Source organism: Lathyrus oleraceus, chromosome 1 (genome assembly GCF_024323335.1).
Source record: "Lathyrus oleraceus cultivar Zhongwan6 chromosome 1, CAAS_Psat_ZW6_1.0, whole genome shotgun sequence".
Lineage (NCBI taxonomy): Eukaryota > Viridiplantae > Streptophyta > Magnoliopsida > Fabales > Fabaceae > Lathyrus > Lathyrus oleraceus.
In genome coordinates this window covers 150,019,088-150,035,559 of record NC_066579.1, presented here as the reverse complement: position 1 = coordinate 150,035,559, position 16,472 = coordinate 150,019,088, and the positions used below count along the sequence as shown (strand labels likewise).

General features: G+C 35.5%; 1 protein-coding gene across 1 annotated transcript; it reads left to right on the top strand.

Annotated features, from left to right (window-relative positions):
- Positions 1 to 6,387: 6,387 nt before the first annotated feature.
- On the top strand, positions 6,388 to 14,539 carry LOC127123183 (ultraviolet-B receptor UVR8). Its single transcript, XM_051053434.1, has 11 exons — positions 6,388 to 6,554; positions 6,652 to 6,796; positions 7,660 to 7,770; positions 8,582 to 8,642; positions 9,640 to 9,758; positions 10,934 to 11,019; positions 11,918 to 12,119; positions 13,181 to 13,234; positions 13,579 to 13,692; positions 13,881 to 13,937; positions 14,076 to 14,539. Exons 1-11 carry the CDS (start codon positions 6,526 to 6,528, stop codon positions 14,277 to 14,279), a joined length of 1,182 nt encoding a protein of 393 aa, XP_050909391.1. The 5' UTR covers positions 6,388 to 6,525; the 3' UTR covers positions 14,280 to 14,539.
- Positions 14,540 to 16,472: the final 1,933 nt, after the last annotated feature.

Here is a 16,472-nt window from a genome sequence, read left to right as displayed (position 1 = left end):
GCAATGAACAGTATTGTGTGGTCCATTACAAATGCCACACACATCGTTTGGTGCCTGTTGTACTTGAGCCACTTTCTGAGCACCTATGTTTAGTGCCTTCAACCTTTTCTCCACCTCGGCAGCAACTGCTTCTTCATGTTTTACCTATTTGTTTGTTTCAAGCTTCAAATCAATTACTGCAAATTTGCTTGACACCCTATCATACAACTCTAGATGCTCATTTGAGGCAATTGCTTCAATTATCTTCTTCATACTGGTGGCTGTTGCAAAGTTAGCTGAGCCACCAGTTGCTGAGTCGAAGATTTGTCTCGTTTGAATTCGAAGACCATTAACAAACATTTGCATCTACTCAGTTTCATCCATGTTGTGAGTAGGACAAGCCACTAGAATTCTCTTGAATCTCTTATAGGCATCTCCTAGTGACTCACCCTCATTCTGCTTGAAATTTAGGATCTCGTATCTTTTTCTCAATGACACTGATGCAGGAAAATATTCATGCAAGAATGTTGTTTCCATCTCTTCCCATGTAGTGATACTGCCAGCCGGTAAAGAATAGAACCACTATTCGGCTTCATCTGCTAAAGTGAATGGGAACATTCGAAGCCTTATTGCTTCTTCGTTATGTCCAGCCATTTTCAGCGTTGTGCTCATAGTTAAAAACCTTTGGAGATGCTTGTTGGCATCTTCATTCACTCTTCCAGAAAAAGGACCGCCTTTCGAGTTGATTAATTGTGCTGGGATGTAGCTGAAATTGTTCTACATTTACCGGTTGGTTTACAATTGTCATACGACCACCCGGAGTGTTGTTTCCACCATAGTCACCGAGAAGTCTCTCTGGTGGTGGTGGTTCTGCAACCATGACTTCAGGAACTGTTTCTGCGTCTGAATATGAATTCTTTGAGTGCACTGAAACAACTTCTGTAACACCCCAGACTGCTTTCAGGATTATCGACTAACCCCACAAACCAACACGGGCATTTTCAGCATGTTTTATCCTCACTCGCACGCTTTCCAGGAAACTTCCCAAAAGGCCACCCATCCCAATACTACTCCAAGTCAAGCACGCTTAACTATGGAGTTCTTATTGGTTAGGATACCGAAAAGAAGATGCATCTTGTTGGTATAGGTATTACCAATTAATCCTTATAAGCCTTCAGTCAACCATGCAGTCCCATACCTGCATAGCCTCAGGATCCCTCTCATTCCGATGTGAATTCGGTTTTTCCCCTAGAAGCTGTTAGGAGTGTCTCATTGTTATGCCTCATGCATTGACAACCACTCCTATCTCCCTCGGATGTTACATGTAACCACTCTTCGGCCTCTCCGACCTCGGGTGTTATATGAAAATAGAAAAAGTGAGATAGGAGTGGTTGTCAATGCATGAGGCATAACAATGAGACACTCCTAACGGTTTCTAGGGAAAAAACCGAATTCACATCGGAATGAGAGGGATCCTGAGGCTATGCAGGTATGAGACTGCATGATTGAATGAAGGCTTATAAGGATTAATTGGTACTACCTATACCAACAAGATGCATCTTCTTTTCGGTATCCTAACCAATAAGAACTCCATAGTTAAGCGTGCTTGACTTGGAGTAGTATTGGGATGGGTGACCTTTTGGGAAGTTTCCTGGAAAGCGTGCGAGTGAGGATAAAACATGTTGAAAAGGCCTGTGTTGGTTTGTGGGGTTAGTCGATAATCCTGAAAGCAGTCTGGGGTGTTACAAATGGTATCAGAGCCATACCTCTCCCAGTATGATGTGGTTTGGGGACGAACCAAGCGAAAGCTGGTGGACATATAACACCCGAGGTCGGAGAGGCCGAAGAGTGGTTACATGTAACATCCGAGGGAGATAGGAGTGGTTGTCAATGCATGAGGCATAACAATGAGACACTCCTAACAGCTTCTAGGGGAAAAACCGAATTCACATCGGAATGAGAGGGATCCTGAGGCTATGCAGGTATGAGACTACATGGTTGAATGAAGGCTTATAAGGATTAATTGGTACTACCTATACCAACAAGATGCATCTTCTTTTCGGTATCCTAACCAATAAGAACTCCATAGTTAAGCGTGCTTGACTTGGAGTAGTATTGGGATGGGTGACCTTTTGGGAAGTTTCCTGGAAAGCGTGCGAGTGAGGATAAAACATGTTGAAAAGGCCTGTGTTGGTTTGTGGGGTTAGTCGATAATCCTGAAAACAGTCTGGGGTGTTACAACTTCCTCCTCTGCTTTTTTTGCTGTTTCCAATTTTTCTCGCTTAGCTTGTCCCAGTCTAGCGTGAAGAGTTCTTTCTGGATTTGCGTCAAAAGAAAAATCCGTTGAGGCCTTACCTCGCATAAACAAGTTAGGCAAATATTAGAATTGAATAACAAGATCGTCACAGATAAAATTTTGGTTGACGAGCAACAAAATTTCAATAGAATAAAAATCAAAATAGGTATTTTGGCAATCCCCGGCAACGGCGCCAAAAACTTGATCGGAAAAATAGGAAGTGTACTATTTTTACCGATGTAGTAATAAGGAGTTTTATTCCCAAGTATCGATCTCAGGGATTGCGTAGGAAATACTTATTTTACTTCTGATTCTATTTGAACAAAAACACAATGGTTTGGTTGGTTTTGGGAATTTATAACAATAAACACAAAAAGATGGTGAAGAATAAATGATTAAGATGAAACATGCTAGGGTGAGTGGTCGATTTAACTAGTTATGAATTCAGTCAAGATTTCCTTAATACACATGAAACATTCAATCACCTAACCTCAGAATGTTCTTCCTTAAGTCCTTAAGGAAGAAACTATTAAACTACCAATTCTTACTCAAATGTCCATTCAATTAATCATTGGTTTTAATCATAAACAATATCAAGGTTTATGGTGATTTACAAAAGTTCCTAGTCCTAGGTGATGCAATTATAAACCCAATTGTGTGAAAACCCTAACAATCACAATCCTGTTATTGATAGTCATAGATCCAATTGTATTTGTCTGATACAAAAGCATAACAACATCACACAATTGAATTGAAATACGTAACATAGTAATAAGGAAATCCATGGTTCGAATTCATAACATAAGATCAAATCAGGACCACCCCCTAGCATTGGGGGTTTAGCCTCTCATAGTATTCAAAGAAATCATAGTATGGAAATTAAATATTACAAAGAATTAAGAGATTTTGATCTTCAATGGTTGATGCCCTTGAATCTCTCCGTCTTCAAATCCTCTGTAGTAGCTATCTTCTCCAGTGCAATCTTTTCTTTCGTACGTCAAAAAGTGCCTTTCTCTTTCTCTCCCAAGTCTTCTAATAGCCTCCGATGGTTTTTATCCCAGCAAAAAGTCCAAAATATCCTTAATGAACAGGGCAGATCCACACAACATGAAATAGAGTTTCTCAGTCGCGCCCATCAACACGGGACGTGTGGATTCACACGGGTGCCCGTGTTGATCTTCAAAACGTTGTATTTTTAGAGCAAGCTACAGAGGCATCAACACGGGCCGTGTGGATTCACACGGTTGCCCGTGTTAACCCTCTGTTTACCTCTTTGAATGCTTGTTTCCTGACAAACAACACGGGCCGTGTTGATGTACACGGGCCCCGTGTTAATCTGCTGTATCTTCATATTTTGGCCTTCCGGAGCATCCAATACTCAGCTATTAGTCCTTTGGAACCTATGCAACAACCTGCAACATTAACACAACCAAATCGAAGCATAAAAAGAGACTTTTTGACACAAACATGTAACAAAATGCAATGCAATAATAAACTAACAAAACATGTTAAATGACTTTAAAAACAACTAAAAACAACCACAAGTCTTACCAAAGTGATGAAAATATGTCGGATAAAAGGTGGGAATTCAATGGAAATGGTGACCGATCACTATTTTTTTAATCAAGGCTCATATATTAAAAAAAATGTTACTGAAGGAGCAGAAAGGGAACTAAGTTAACCCTATAAAAAATTAGAAAGTATAAAGAAGTCAAAAAATACGATGGAATTTATGTTGAGAGCTATATTTAAAAAAAAATCAGCACCAGAGTTCACTTCCTTGTGTAAATGAGTGATGATGTTAGTTTGATTAGAAGGATCCAAGCTACGTTGCCACCTATGTTTAAGCCTCAAAGGAACCAAACCAAGTTTGGAAAAAGCTTTGACGATCATGATGCAATCCGTTTCAATCCAGATCTTGCTCCATCCACGATGCTTAGCTATATAAATGAACTTTAAAACAACGAAGAGTTCATCAAAAACAGAGGACTCAAACAACATATTTTCAGCAAAAGCTAAAATGAAATCTCCTTTGTGATTCCTAAAGATACCCCCACAACCCACAACCTTAGTGTCTGGATTGAAAGACCCATTGCAGTTATAGTTTATCTTGTTAGTATTACGAAGACTCCACAAAACTTTACGTATGTTGGGAGAACGAGGAAGACGTATATTGACATCGAGAACTTTGATAATTACGAAATCAGACATAAAGATGGAAACAATGTTTGAAGCATTATTATTTGCCAACTTGACTTGCGACAAAACCGTGTTGATAACATTACCATAAATTTGTTTTTGATTATTGTGTTTCTAGTTATTTATGGAGGACCAAATCTGGTTGGTTATGAAGATGACATCGACCTTTATCACAAGAGAAGCTTGGTTGGATTTTGCTCCTTTGCAAATGTTTAGCCATTCCCGCATATAAGTGGGATTAGTCTAGATGCTAATCTTTCTTCTGAACCAACTCCATATCGATTTGGAAAAGGTAAAATGGTAGAAAAGGTAGTTTATTGTTTCTTCTACAGAGTTGCAGAGCCAACACCTATAAGCCAATGCAATACCTTTAATCTTAATCATTTCATCAATAGAGATTTTGTCATGCATAATCTTCCACACCAATAAAGACTTACTAAGTGGAACGTCCTTGGACCAGATAGTCTTGGGCCAATCCAAGATTGCCGGCTTCTTATCCTTGAAGATGTAAAAGTCTTTTAGAGAGAGAATTCCAGAGTCATTGAGGTTCTATACTAAGAGATCTTTGCAATTAACTAAGGTGTTTGGAATAGTTGGAATCCAAAATAAGAGAGAAGGAAACCAATCACTCCAAAAAATAAGGAAAGTCCCAACATTCATCTTTAACGAAGTCAGAGATAACAACGTTCAAATTGATACCTTTGAAACAAAGGAACTCCAAGGTAGTGTGAGTAATTAAAGGTTGCCCACACCAGGAATTTGTCCAAAACCTTATGTGTTTCCCTGAGCCAAGAGATTAAGATGAGTTGTTGTAGAGATTTGAAAATTTAGTTTTTATACCGTTCCAAAGAGTGGAGAAAATATGATACTTTATGATACCTTTGTTATTAAAGATTCTCCTTTTGAGAAGGATAACCTAACTTTTCATGCTATTCATCAAGTCCCAACTTGGTTTGAGATTAGATGCTTAATTCAATCTAATTAAATATCTTATTCCAAGGCCACCATTCTTAAATGGTTGTCAGGTTTTCTTGGAAGCCACCATAAACAAATTTCTTTTGTGAATATCACCCGATCAAATAAAGTTTATGCAAGCCTTCTCAATCCTTCTAAGCAAAGAAACCAACCAAGAGTATATATTTATACGGTATGATACCATGTTTTGGATGGTAGCTTTGACGAGAGTTACTCCTCCTGCCATAAAAAATAAATAATTCTTCTAAGCTGAAAGCTTATTAAAGAATTTATCCGTGATAGACCGCAAGTGAGAAGGTTTAACTCTTCCTTTAAAAGTAGGAACTCCTAGATAGTAGTAGATGCTCCTAAATAGTTGAAAGGGAGAGTCCATGTGATGAAACCAGTAGAAACAAGAATTCCATCCAGATGACTATTGGATATGGAGCCGACATAAATCAAAGAGGTGATATTAAAGCATTTGACAGTGCAAAAAATTAGAATGTCTTCTGCATAAAATATAAGAGAGGACACCATATTGTTTTTAGAGGACTTGATGTAGTCTAATCCACCATCAAAGGCCAACCTAAAGATACTTCAACTTATCACCTCTCTCAGCTAAACATGATAACATAGGGGACAAGGGATCTCCTTGTCTCACCCCTCTTATCTACCGAAAGAAATCACGACAGACCCCATTGAAATTAATAAAAAACCTAACAAAAGAAAACAAGATACGCATCCATTCACAAAATTATTTACCAAAACCAAATTTAATAGGCCCTTAATCAAGAAATTCCTGCTAATTGTATTGAAAGCTTTTGAAATATCCACTTTAATTGCCATGGCAATACATTAATAATAACAATATAGTATATAATATATATTAATAATAAAAAATAAAACCCCCTATCAAAATTAGCAATCACTTTTAAAATTCCATTCCAATAATTACGGTATTTTATTTTATAAAAGGAAGAAAAAGATAGTGTAGGTTTTGGTGTAGCTTGTTGTTTTCAAACATTCTCAATACAAACTCAACTCACAACAACTCAACCTTTTCACTTCAATTCAACTTTTAACTTTTTCTCTCTCTAATGGATTCCAATTCTCACATCATTGCCTGGTAACACTCTCTCTTTCTCTTTCTTTCTCTATCTCTTCTTCATCTTCTTCTTCTTGTTCTCTCTCACACACACTTCAAAATCCCTTTTTTTTTGCAGGGGCTCAGGTGAAGATGGCCAATTAGGTATCGGCACCAACGAAGACAAGGAATGGGTTTGTGCCGTCAAAGCTCTCCCTTCTCAACGTCTTCGCTCTGTTGTCGCTGGTAGCAGAAACTCACTCGCCATTTCTCATGATGGCAAGGTACGCTAACCTTTCACTTTTCCTTTTCCTTTTTTTTTTCTATTTCTTTTTACTTTAACTTATATGAAAACAAGTTCTGAATTTTCCATTACCTAATTAGCTTTTTTCAGCTTTTGAATGGTAGCTTATATGATGCTAGTATAAACCTTATATGATAGCCTAGTTTGGATAAACAACTTAATTGAAAAATTCATAGCATAAACACTCATCAATAAGTACTTATGTCTAAGTTGAAGTATTTTTTGTCTGAGGTGTAAGTGGTTTTCATAAGCTTTCTTGTAGAGCTTATAATATAAGTTGAAAACAGTGTATAAACATGTCATAAGCTGTTTCTATAAGCTTTCCCATACAGTCTCACAAGTGCTTATGACAGTGGATAAGCTCAAATAAACAAATTCAAACAGACTCAAAAACTATTTGACTTTATTTATCTTTTACTATAAATATAGCTTAGATTTAAGCACTTCTATAACAAACACTTAGCGTGTGTTTGCTTTAGCTTTTGAAACCCAAAACACCCACTTGGATTGGAGTTGCAATTGCCAGCATCTGGAATTTCATGTTAAAACAACATTGAGATGCGATTTTGTTGCTGTAAACCCCATTCCATACATACCCTTATTCTATAAGCGCTTATAATTGCTTAATTAAGTTGTTTTTCCAAACAAAGCGTTAGTCCTATACCGGGTGCTTTTAGTTTTAAATACTGTTTTTATAAAAGGTGAAAACTGGAAATGTTAAAATTTTTGTAGGATTAAAGTTGAAAGGATCTAAAATTGTATAGCGACTATAATCATATTTAATTAAACCCTTTATTTTGTTTTTCTTTTAATTCTCTCTCTTATTGTTATTGCTTGGTGTAGTTGTTTACATGGGGTTGGAATCAAAGAGGAACACTTGGACACCCGGCTGAGACCAAAACTGAAAACATTCCTAGCCAAGTCAAAGCGCTCTCGCATGTTCATATTGTTCAGGTACTCTTATTTTACTATCTTTGTTGTGTTGTTGTTTAATGAGTAAATCATCATTTTCTGTCCTTCAAATTGTAAGGACTGGTCAATTTATTTCCTTAAATTATCAAAATATAAATTTAGTCCTATAAGTTGAGCGCAAATTAGTTTAGTCTTTTTTTGCAAATTTAACGGTACAATTTTGAAGGATCTTTGCTTGTCTTGGTGCTGGAAGAGACTATTTAAGTTAATATGTAAGTCTTTCATTGCTTTTTATAAATTTTGTATACTAAAGAGATATTTTGACCGAGGGACTAAGCTGATTGATGTTCTTAAGTTTAAGGGACTGATTTATTTTTTTGATAAATTTGAAGGATTGAATTGCCCGACCTTTACAATTTCAAAGATCGAAATGTTGATTTACTCTTGTTTTTTCTTCTTCTTTGGTGTTATGTGAGGATTTGATCACTATTACGTGAATAATTCATTTTAGAAGGCATAGTAGCAAATCTCAGCTGTTGATGAGAAATTTGACTATTGGCGGTATTACACGCATATTGATAAAACAAATTATGCATGTTAGAAATATCAACCATTGATTTTTCTCATCAACTGCAGAGTTACCTGCTTTTTATCGTCTAAAGCATTGTTGTTGAATAGTGGCCTTGGTGGAATGACATGGCAGATTTTGTGCCAGATGCCATCGGCAATTTTTTCAATGCCACCCATTGGTTTCAATGCCATGTTTATATGGTTTCACTTTAGAGGAGTCAAATCTGTTATGTTAATTGATTATTGACTAGTGGTTATGGTTGCATTTTTGAAATGATGTTAGGCGGCTATTGGTGGGTGGCACTGTTTGGCTGTTGATGATCACGGAAGAGCTTATGCTTGGGGTATTCATTTCACACAACACCATCATCTTTTTTGTTTGTTTATATATTATTATTTTGCTTCTTTCATTTTCCGTGACAATCCAGAGGGATGTGTTTTTCAATTTATTTCTTAGAAGTGACATGATCCTGCAAAGTGGCAATGCGATTCTAATTTTCTGCTTCAACTATGGCATGCCCTCTTTTAATGAATTTGTCCTCTCATCATTAGGATGATCTTTTAGACAAGGGCATTGTTTGGATAAACAACTTAATTTAGTGCTTATCATATAAGTCGTTATTTATAAAATATTCCTATAACAAAAGATAAAATAGAGTCCAACGGTTTTTATACAAGCTATAAACTGTTTTCACAACACTATTCTAAAAAACTAAGAGACAGAAGTCAAACAGGACCAACAAAGTACTCCAAAGGTCACCTAAGTCTCAAGCCAACACACCGTGGATGCAAAAACCCGTTTCCCGAAAGACAAAGTGAGGGAAAAAGTAAGCCAAAACCCCACTAAATCTGAGCAAAAACTTGCTGCAAGAAGGAACTAAAAGCCAGCAACCTACGTAAATGCAATTCATGTTCCAGCACCAAGAAACTGCTACAAGATAACACATTAGCAGAAAAGAAAAGACCACTCGAGACAAAAACCAGGAAGAACCAATAACTAACTGACTGAAACAAGGGATGAAAAGAGGCAGGAAGAAAGCAACCCAAAAAAGAAAAACCAAAAGACCAGACAAAAAATCGATTAGAATAGTTTGACAAGTGCTTATGCTCAAACAGGACCAAAATCGATTGCATTACACATATACATATGTCATAGGCAAATTATAGATGTTTTACTTTAGAAAAATTGGAATGAGCATCAGAGAACTTCTAGTATTTTATATTGGAAAAAAATTCTTCATCGTTGCATGTGAATGCTCTTCAAAAATCAGAAAGTGCATTAGGTTATTGTATTTATGCGTATATTATCAGAATGCTAAGGGAAAATATTATTGATGCCAGGTGGAAATGAATATGGACAATGTGGTGAAGAACCTGAGCGCAAGGATGACAATGGAAGACCTTTGAGGAGAGATATAGTGATCCCTCAACCTTGTGCTCCCAAGCTTGTTGTTCGACAGGTAATTTATGTATTCCAATTCCATGCAATGATGGAAGTGGAACCAAATATGGTTTACCTTTGTTTTGTTTCTGAGAAAATCTTTAGTTCTGTACATATCTTAATTTCATCATTCTTTTCATGTTACCAGAATTCCTATGAAATTCTTCATCTATCTTTAATATTTAAGATATTCTCGCTTTGTTGAGAGTGAAACATTAGTCTAGAAATTGAACTTTTTTTGTCATTTGATTCATGACTTGAATCTTGAGTTATTTCGAAGTTCGTACGTGATATATCAATCTCTAGCTTTTCCATTTCACCTGTATATTTACTTAAAGATGCCATATTTTTATTGGCAACGTATCTTAACATTCGTAAAAAGATTCGATTTACAATTCAGAAAATCGTTATTCCAATATACAATTTGAATCTCGATTTGATAACTATGTGTTGAAGTACTTTATCATATGTATTTTTCAAGTCAATGAAACCTATGTGTAGTCTTTTCGATTCCTCCAATATCTCTCCATCAGTCTTCATAACAAGAATAACATTTCCACGATCAATCTCCCTGACATAAAGTCAAATATATTTTCTGTGATATTGAGTTTTTTGTCTCAATCTCCACTTAACTATTCTCTCAAAGCTTCACAGCACGCGCCTGAGTTTAATCACTCTATAATTTGTGCAGTTTTATATGCCACATTTGTTCTAATAGATAATATTACTTCTCCATCCATTCAACATGTTTTAAACCTCATAATCTCGTTAAACAACTTTATGAACTATCTTATACATTTCTATCCTAACCCCTTCCATGACACAATTGGTATATTATTGACTTCAACTGCCTTACCATTAGCCATTCTCTTCAATCCTTCTTGAATTATTCAGTAATAGGATTAACTTTGATCCTCCTTTCTGGTTTCCAGTATATTAGAGTTCAAAGAATGAGTTTTATGGCTCATGGAAGTTTTACTTGTTCATATCAGTTTATTCTTTAGCTGATGCTTCTGTATGACATGATCATAGATTCATAATTGGTGTTGCTACCACCCTAACCCGTATATACTGGCTCAATAAATTGATTTTTTTTTTATTCAGCCATTATGCCACAAATTATATCTATTTTCAATATCATGACCGACTTTTCTAGATCGCTGTTTGATATTTTTCTAATTGCTTATGGTGCAGGTTGCTGCTGGAGGAACTCATTCAGTGGTACTTACACGTGAAGGGCATGTTTGGACATGGGGTCAGCCGTGGCCTCCCGGTGATATGTAAGTTTCTCTTTTCAGATAAAAGAAATAACTTATTGAGATGAAGAGAATGACTTGTACAAGGAGAAAGTAGGATATGAAATCCTTCTAAACAAAAGAATAAATCAGAAAGCAAAATAGGGAAAAAAACAAAATCAGTATAGGGTTCATTTGTCTGTTTTTAAAGAAAAAATATATTTTGTGTGAATAAACATGCTTAGTAAATTATGATAAACAGATATGTTTTATAAATAAGGCAAACTTAAACGCAGTTTTTGAGTAGCTTTGGTTGAAAATAGGGAAAGAATCAATCTGAATTACTTGTAAGGCCAACCCCTCAGCTTTATGTATTTATAATGAAAAAATTACAATCAAGATCCCTTAGTTGTAACGATAAGCACGGGAGCCTATATCTATCAAGTTAGTTGAAATAAAATATCTATATAATAGGAATAAAAGAAAGTAAACCAGGGTCATACATCATCACTCTCCCTCAATCTGGTGGATATATTATATGCGTCACATTTGATACATATATAAGATATTCGCGGGCCTCTAAAAGGTTTGGTAAGATATTCATTAGTGAAATCCCGTCGAAATTGCCATGAGCTTAAGGAAGAAAGATGCCAAACGGCCAATCTTACCACGAACCAAGTTACTTGCCAAAGAAGCCTTCTCAAAAATACTGAGAATTTCGTGCAAACTAAATGCACCAAATTGCTGTATAGATTGCCCATTGCCACCCAACATTTCCCCAATCTGAGTATTTTTAATTTTTTAATTATTCTGTCTTTACATAACAGTATCACTATTATACAAGCATGGATTTATTTTACATATTAGGATGCATATCTGCTCTTTAGCTGACAAAACAGCTTCTGCTTTATGCTAATTCTAATATTTTTGCTTTATGTTACAGTAAACAGATTTCAGTCCCGGTTCGGGTGCAAGGTCTTGAGAATATAAAGCTTATAGCAGTAGGCGCATTTCATAATTTGGCTCTCCAAGAGGATGGAACTTTGTGGGCATGGGGTAATAATGAATATGGACAACTTGGAACTGGAGATACACAACCAAGATCACAACCTATTCCCGTGCAAGGCCTTGCTGGACTTACTTTGGTTTGTATCTCATTTTTCACACTCATGTCGTTGATTCCAGGTCATTTTGTGAACATGCATAACAAATGGATTTAATTCATATACAGTTTTAGTGCAAACTTTTGTTACAATGTCAATCAATTGTAACCATCATATTATTACAAGTGTTTGACTTTGATTATAACTACTTGTAAAGTCACATACGATTACTGTGATTTATTGACACTGTAAAACATTTTACTCTATCAGTGTATCAAAATTAAACTTTAATATGTATTTTGCTGTGTACAACAACCACCGACGCTTTTTCCCACGAGGTAGGGTTAGCTACATTTAATGGATCACACAATGAACTAATGTTGTCATAAATACTGTCTATTGGCATTACATTTAAATTCAATCCTTTGTATTGGTCTGCTGTGTATAATAAACGGATTCTTTTGGGATTAGATTTAGACATATTTAACATTAATATTTCACAATGTTCCTACTCAAAACTTCGTGTCACTGTTAATACCTCTATAACAGAATTGCCAATCTGGTTATATAGGTTTTTAGAGGCAATCCTCCATCATCACACAGATCCTTACACTGTCTCTGTCCTTAATATCATCATTGACTAAAGGAAAAATCATGCGGCCAAGCTAGCTAACCCAATTTTCCTTGTGGTTGTTTCAGTGTTGTCAATCTCGAATCGCAGAAAATAACAGTTTGTTCAAATTTCACTATGCTATAATCCTTTAGCGCCACCACTATAGTTGCTATTTAACAACACTTTGTACTAAGTAGCATATCACAACACCACAGTAACCTGTTTAATTCTGCTATGATCCACCCCTCAATATCCACTATTTGACAACACTGAATTGCGTGGATGCTGCTTATATAATGTGTTGAAACTATAGGGATTTTAGAAAGGGAAGTAGGAACAAAAAGATACTTAGAATAATGGAATTTTATTAGTATTGGCATGAATTACATGTTACAGAAGATACATTAGATCTATGTTTTTGTTGTTGTTCATTTATTCATATATTAAACAGATTGTCTCATTTATTTTCTTAATCTGTTTGAAACTATAGGTAGATATTGCAGCTGGTGGATGGCACTCTACTGCATTGACAGATGAAGGAGAGGTGCTCTTTCTGTTTTTCTGGATTTTGTTATGCTGGAATTTTTACTTTCAAGAAATCTATGTCAAATATTTGAAGCGGGGGGTTGACAATTTTTTATGATCCATTCAAAGTTTTGCGTTCCTATTTATTCTTGTGAAACTAATATCTTGCAGTGGTTTTTGTAAATTCTGGAGTATTGAGTTTGGTTCCTACTAACAAAAATAAAAAATAAAAAATTCTTGCAGTATGCTATATGCATGGAATCAGAAAATTGAGTTCCAAAGATTTTAGTGGATTATTTTCCATGGTGGCGTTTCTCCAATGAGTAAACTATAATGATATCTTTGCTCTTGTTTCTGTTTCAGGTATATGGCTGGGGAAGGGGAGAACATGGCAGACTTGGATTTGGTGATAGTGATAAGAGCAGTAAAATGTTACCTCAGAAGGTTCAACTTTTAGCTGGCCAAGATATTGTTCAGGTATTATCTCTGTAACCTATGTTGCACCAATACCTCTGAAAGGTGTGTCCGTGCCAGTGTTGGTGTTCGAATCAACACCAACACTTGTGATTACGGTGTCGTGTTTCCAGTGTCCGTGCTCCATAGCCTGTAACTATCCCCTCATGACTAGTTTTTAATCAAAATACATGGATTTGGATTTAATGCAGGTGTCGTGTGGAGGTACTCATTCAGTTGCATTATCCCGAGACGGACGCATATTTTCTGTATGTAGTTTTCTTACCATCTCAATTTTCTTTGCTATATTCAGTTGCAACTTTGTTATATCGGTTCGCATGCCAACAGACATTAACGTGCTCATGGAAAAGATTTATTCTAACTAATTCTGATGGAACTACTGGCAGTTTGGTAGAGGTGATCATGGACGTCTTGGATATGGGAGGAAAGTCACTACCGGTCAACCAGTGGAGGTGCCTATAGACATCCCTCCTCCACAGAATCTCAGTGACGGTGAAGCCGAGGGAACTTGGATAGCCAAAATCGTCGCATGTGGCGGCCGCCATACTTTGGCAATAGTAGAATGGAAAGAAGATGAATCTAAAGATTGAATCTAATCATAAATTAAATGGAAATTGGTAAGTAGAATAGGCTAATGACTGATTTGAAATTCAGTCCGCGAGATAGAGTTCTTGTGTTATCAGCAGCGTGATGTCGGGTGTGTTTGAATAAGCGTTTATCGCACAAGTGTTTATGTATAAGTTGTTTCTAGGTTTGATGAGCTTTTGAAGCTAAATTTCACATAAGCTTTGAATTCTGAAAAGCTATTGGATGGAGTTTACAAAAATAAATCGAAAATAGTTTGAGCGTACGATAAGTTATTTCAATGTTAATATTTTCATTTTTCAATACATTGCGTGAGTTTTGCCGCAATTGGATAAAAGTATCGAAGGAACGAACTAATGACTCGAATTTCCGATTAATTAGTAAGAGGAACAATGACTTAAACTGGATGTCACCTGTGTTTCACCACTGTCGTGCATTAGAATAGTTTTCTGGTATAGTTTGCGAGAATTTTACTGGGCACCCATTTACTTGTACACATCTCCAACAGTGCCTTTACAATAATATTCTTGCACAGTCTTTTGGCCAGTTTTTCTTCAGATATATTCTCTCTTAAAGAAAAAAAAGTGTTGACAATGTCACACAACCTAATGTTGAAGTTAGAGATAGATTCATCTTCATTCATTCTCAGATTTTTATGCTTTTGTTATGAGGAGATGCAACCTTGACATACAAACTTTGGATGTGTCTTAAGATAGATTCTCAAAACTTCTAGCTTTAAGATAGATAAGTCCATTCAACTTTTGGTTTTAAGATAGATATTCCATCTTGAGTGGTAATCACAAGTTGTTTTTAACCTTTTATTATAACCTTTCATGTTTTATTGTCCATGGACTTAAAAAAGCAATCATTTTGGCTTTTCAATAATTATAGTTATACCATCCAAGACAAATGGTCTATTGAGTGACACCCTTCCTTATTATTGTCCATTTGAACATAAAATAATTTTCTAGGAACTCACCCAAATAGAACAGGGTGCATGCTCTGATGCCAATTGAAATCTTGTTCTTTACCTAACATATGTTGGACACAATGTCTTAGATAATGTGAACCACAAAAAACAATTTATAACAAAATAAGGAATTTAAAGTAGAAAGCAATAAAGAACACAAGAGAATTGTTAACCCAGTTCAGTTCAACATCACCTACATCTAGGAGTTTCAAACCCAAGAAAGAAAATCTATTCTAAAAAATATTAGTACTATTAGTCTTAGATGAACAAGGCTTGTTCAATGCTCACTTTCTAATACTACCCATGTCTTTCTATTTAGGGATCCCCTTCAATATGAGATGCCACTCACTTTCTCGTAATCACTTTCCTAGTGATCTATATTTTCAACATATTAAAAATGTTGAATTCAACTCAACTAACAATCAACCTCCATGCATTGAATATTCAATTTAGACTTCTTTAGAGGTTTACAATAAACAAAAAAAATATCAAGACTCAAAGAACATACGTAGCACACTAGATCTTCAACTCTTGCACTTGCTTTCTTTGTTAGGAATAAGTCTTCTTATATAGCAAACAATCCGCTGAACTTGGGAAATTGAATTAAATACAAACATATTTGATTTGATGCAAATTTAAAATAGATTAGATATGATTTTCTTATTCATTAATGTCCATTAAGAGATTTTATTTCATTCAATTTGATTTGGTCTTGGACAATCTTCTTTAAAAACAATTTGCTAAAGAGTGATGCTATTTGTAGCGAAATTAAAATTTACGAATGTATCACGAATAAACCACAATCATTGGATTGTGTGTATGTATTGAATACATGAATTGGTGAAAATAAAAAGGTCCCACCAAATACTCACATTTGTGCTATTCGTGTGCCATTTACTGAATACATGAATTGATGAAAATAAAAAGATCCCACCATATATACACATTGCATGTTGTGATGGTCTCATGACAAAATTGTTTGGCGACATATATCATTATCCTTTGTTAAAAGATACAAAACATAACTCAGAAATCCTTTTGGAATCAATAAAAAATGTGACCATATTTACTCACTGAATCTATCTTCTAGACTGAGTATAAATGTTGGATACATGATGGAACATCTTATCCCATATGTTGCCTATTCACAAGTTCATATTGTTTTGCCTACATTATTTTACCTAAAATAGTCAACCAAAGGAATAACGAGTTCTATTATCATCACCAG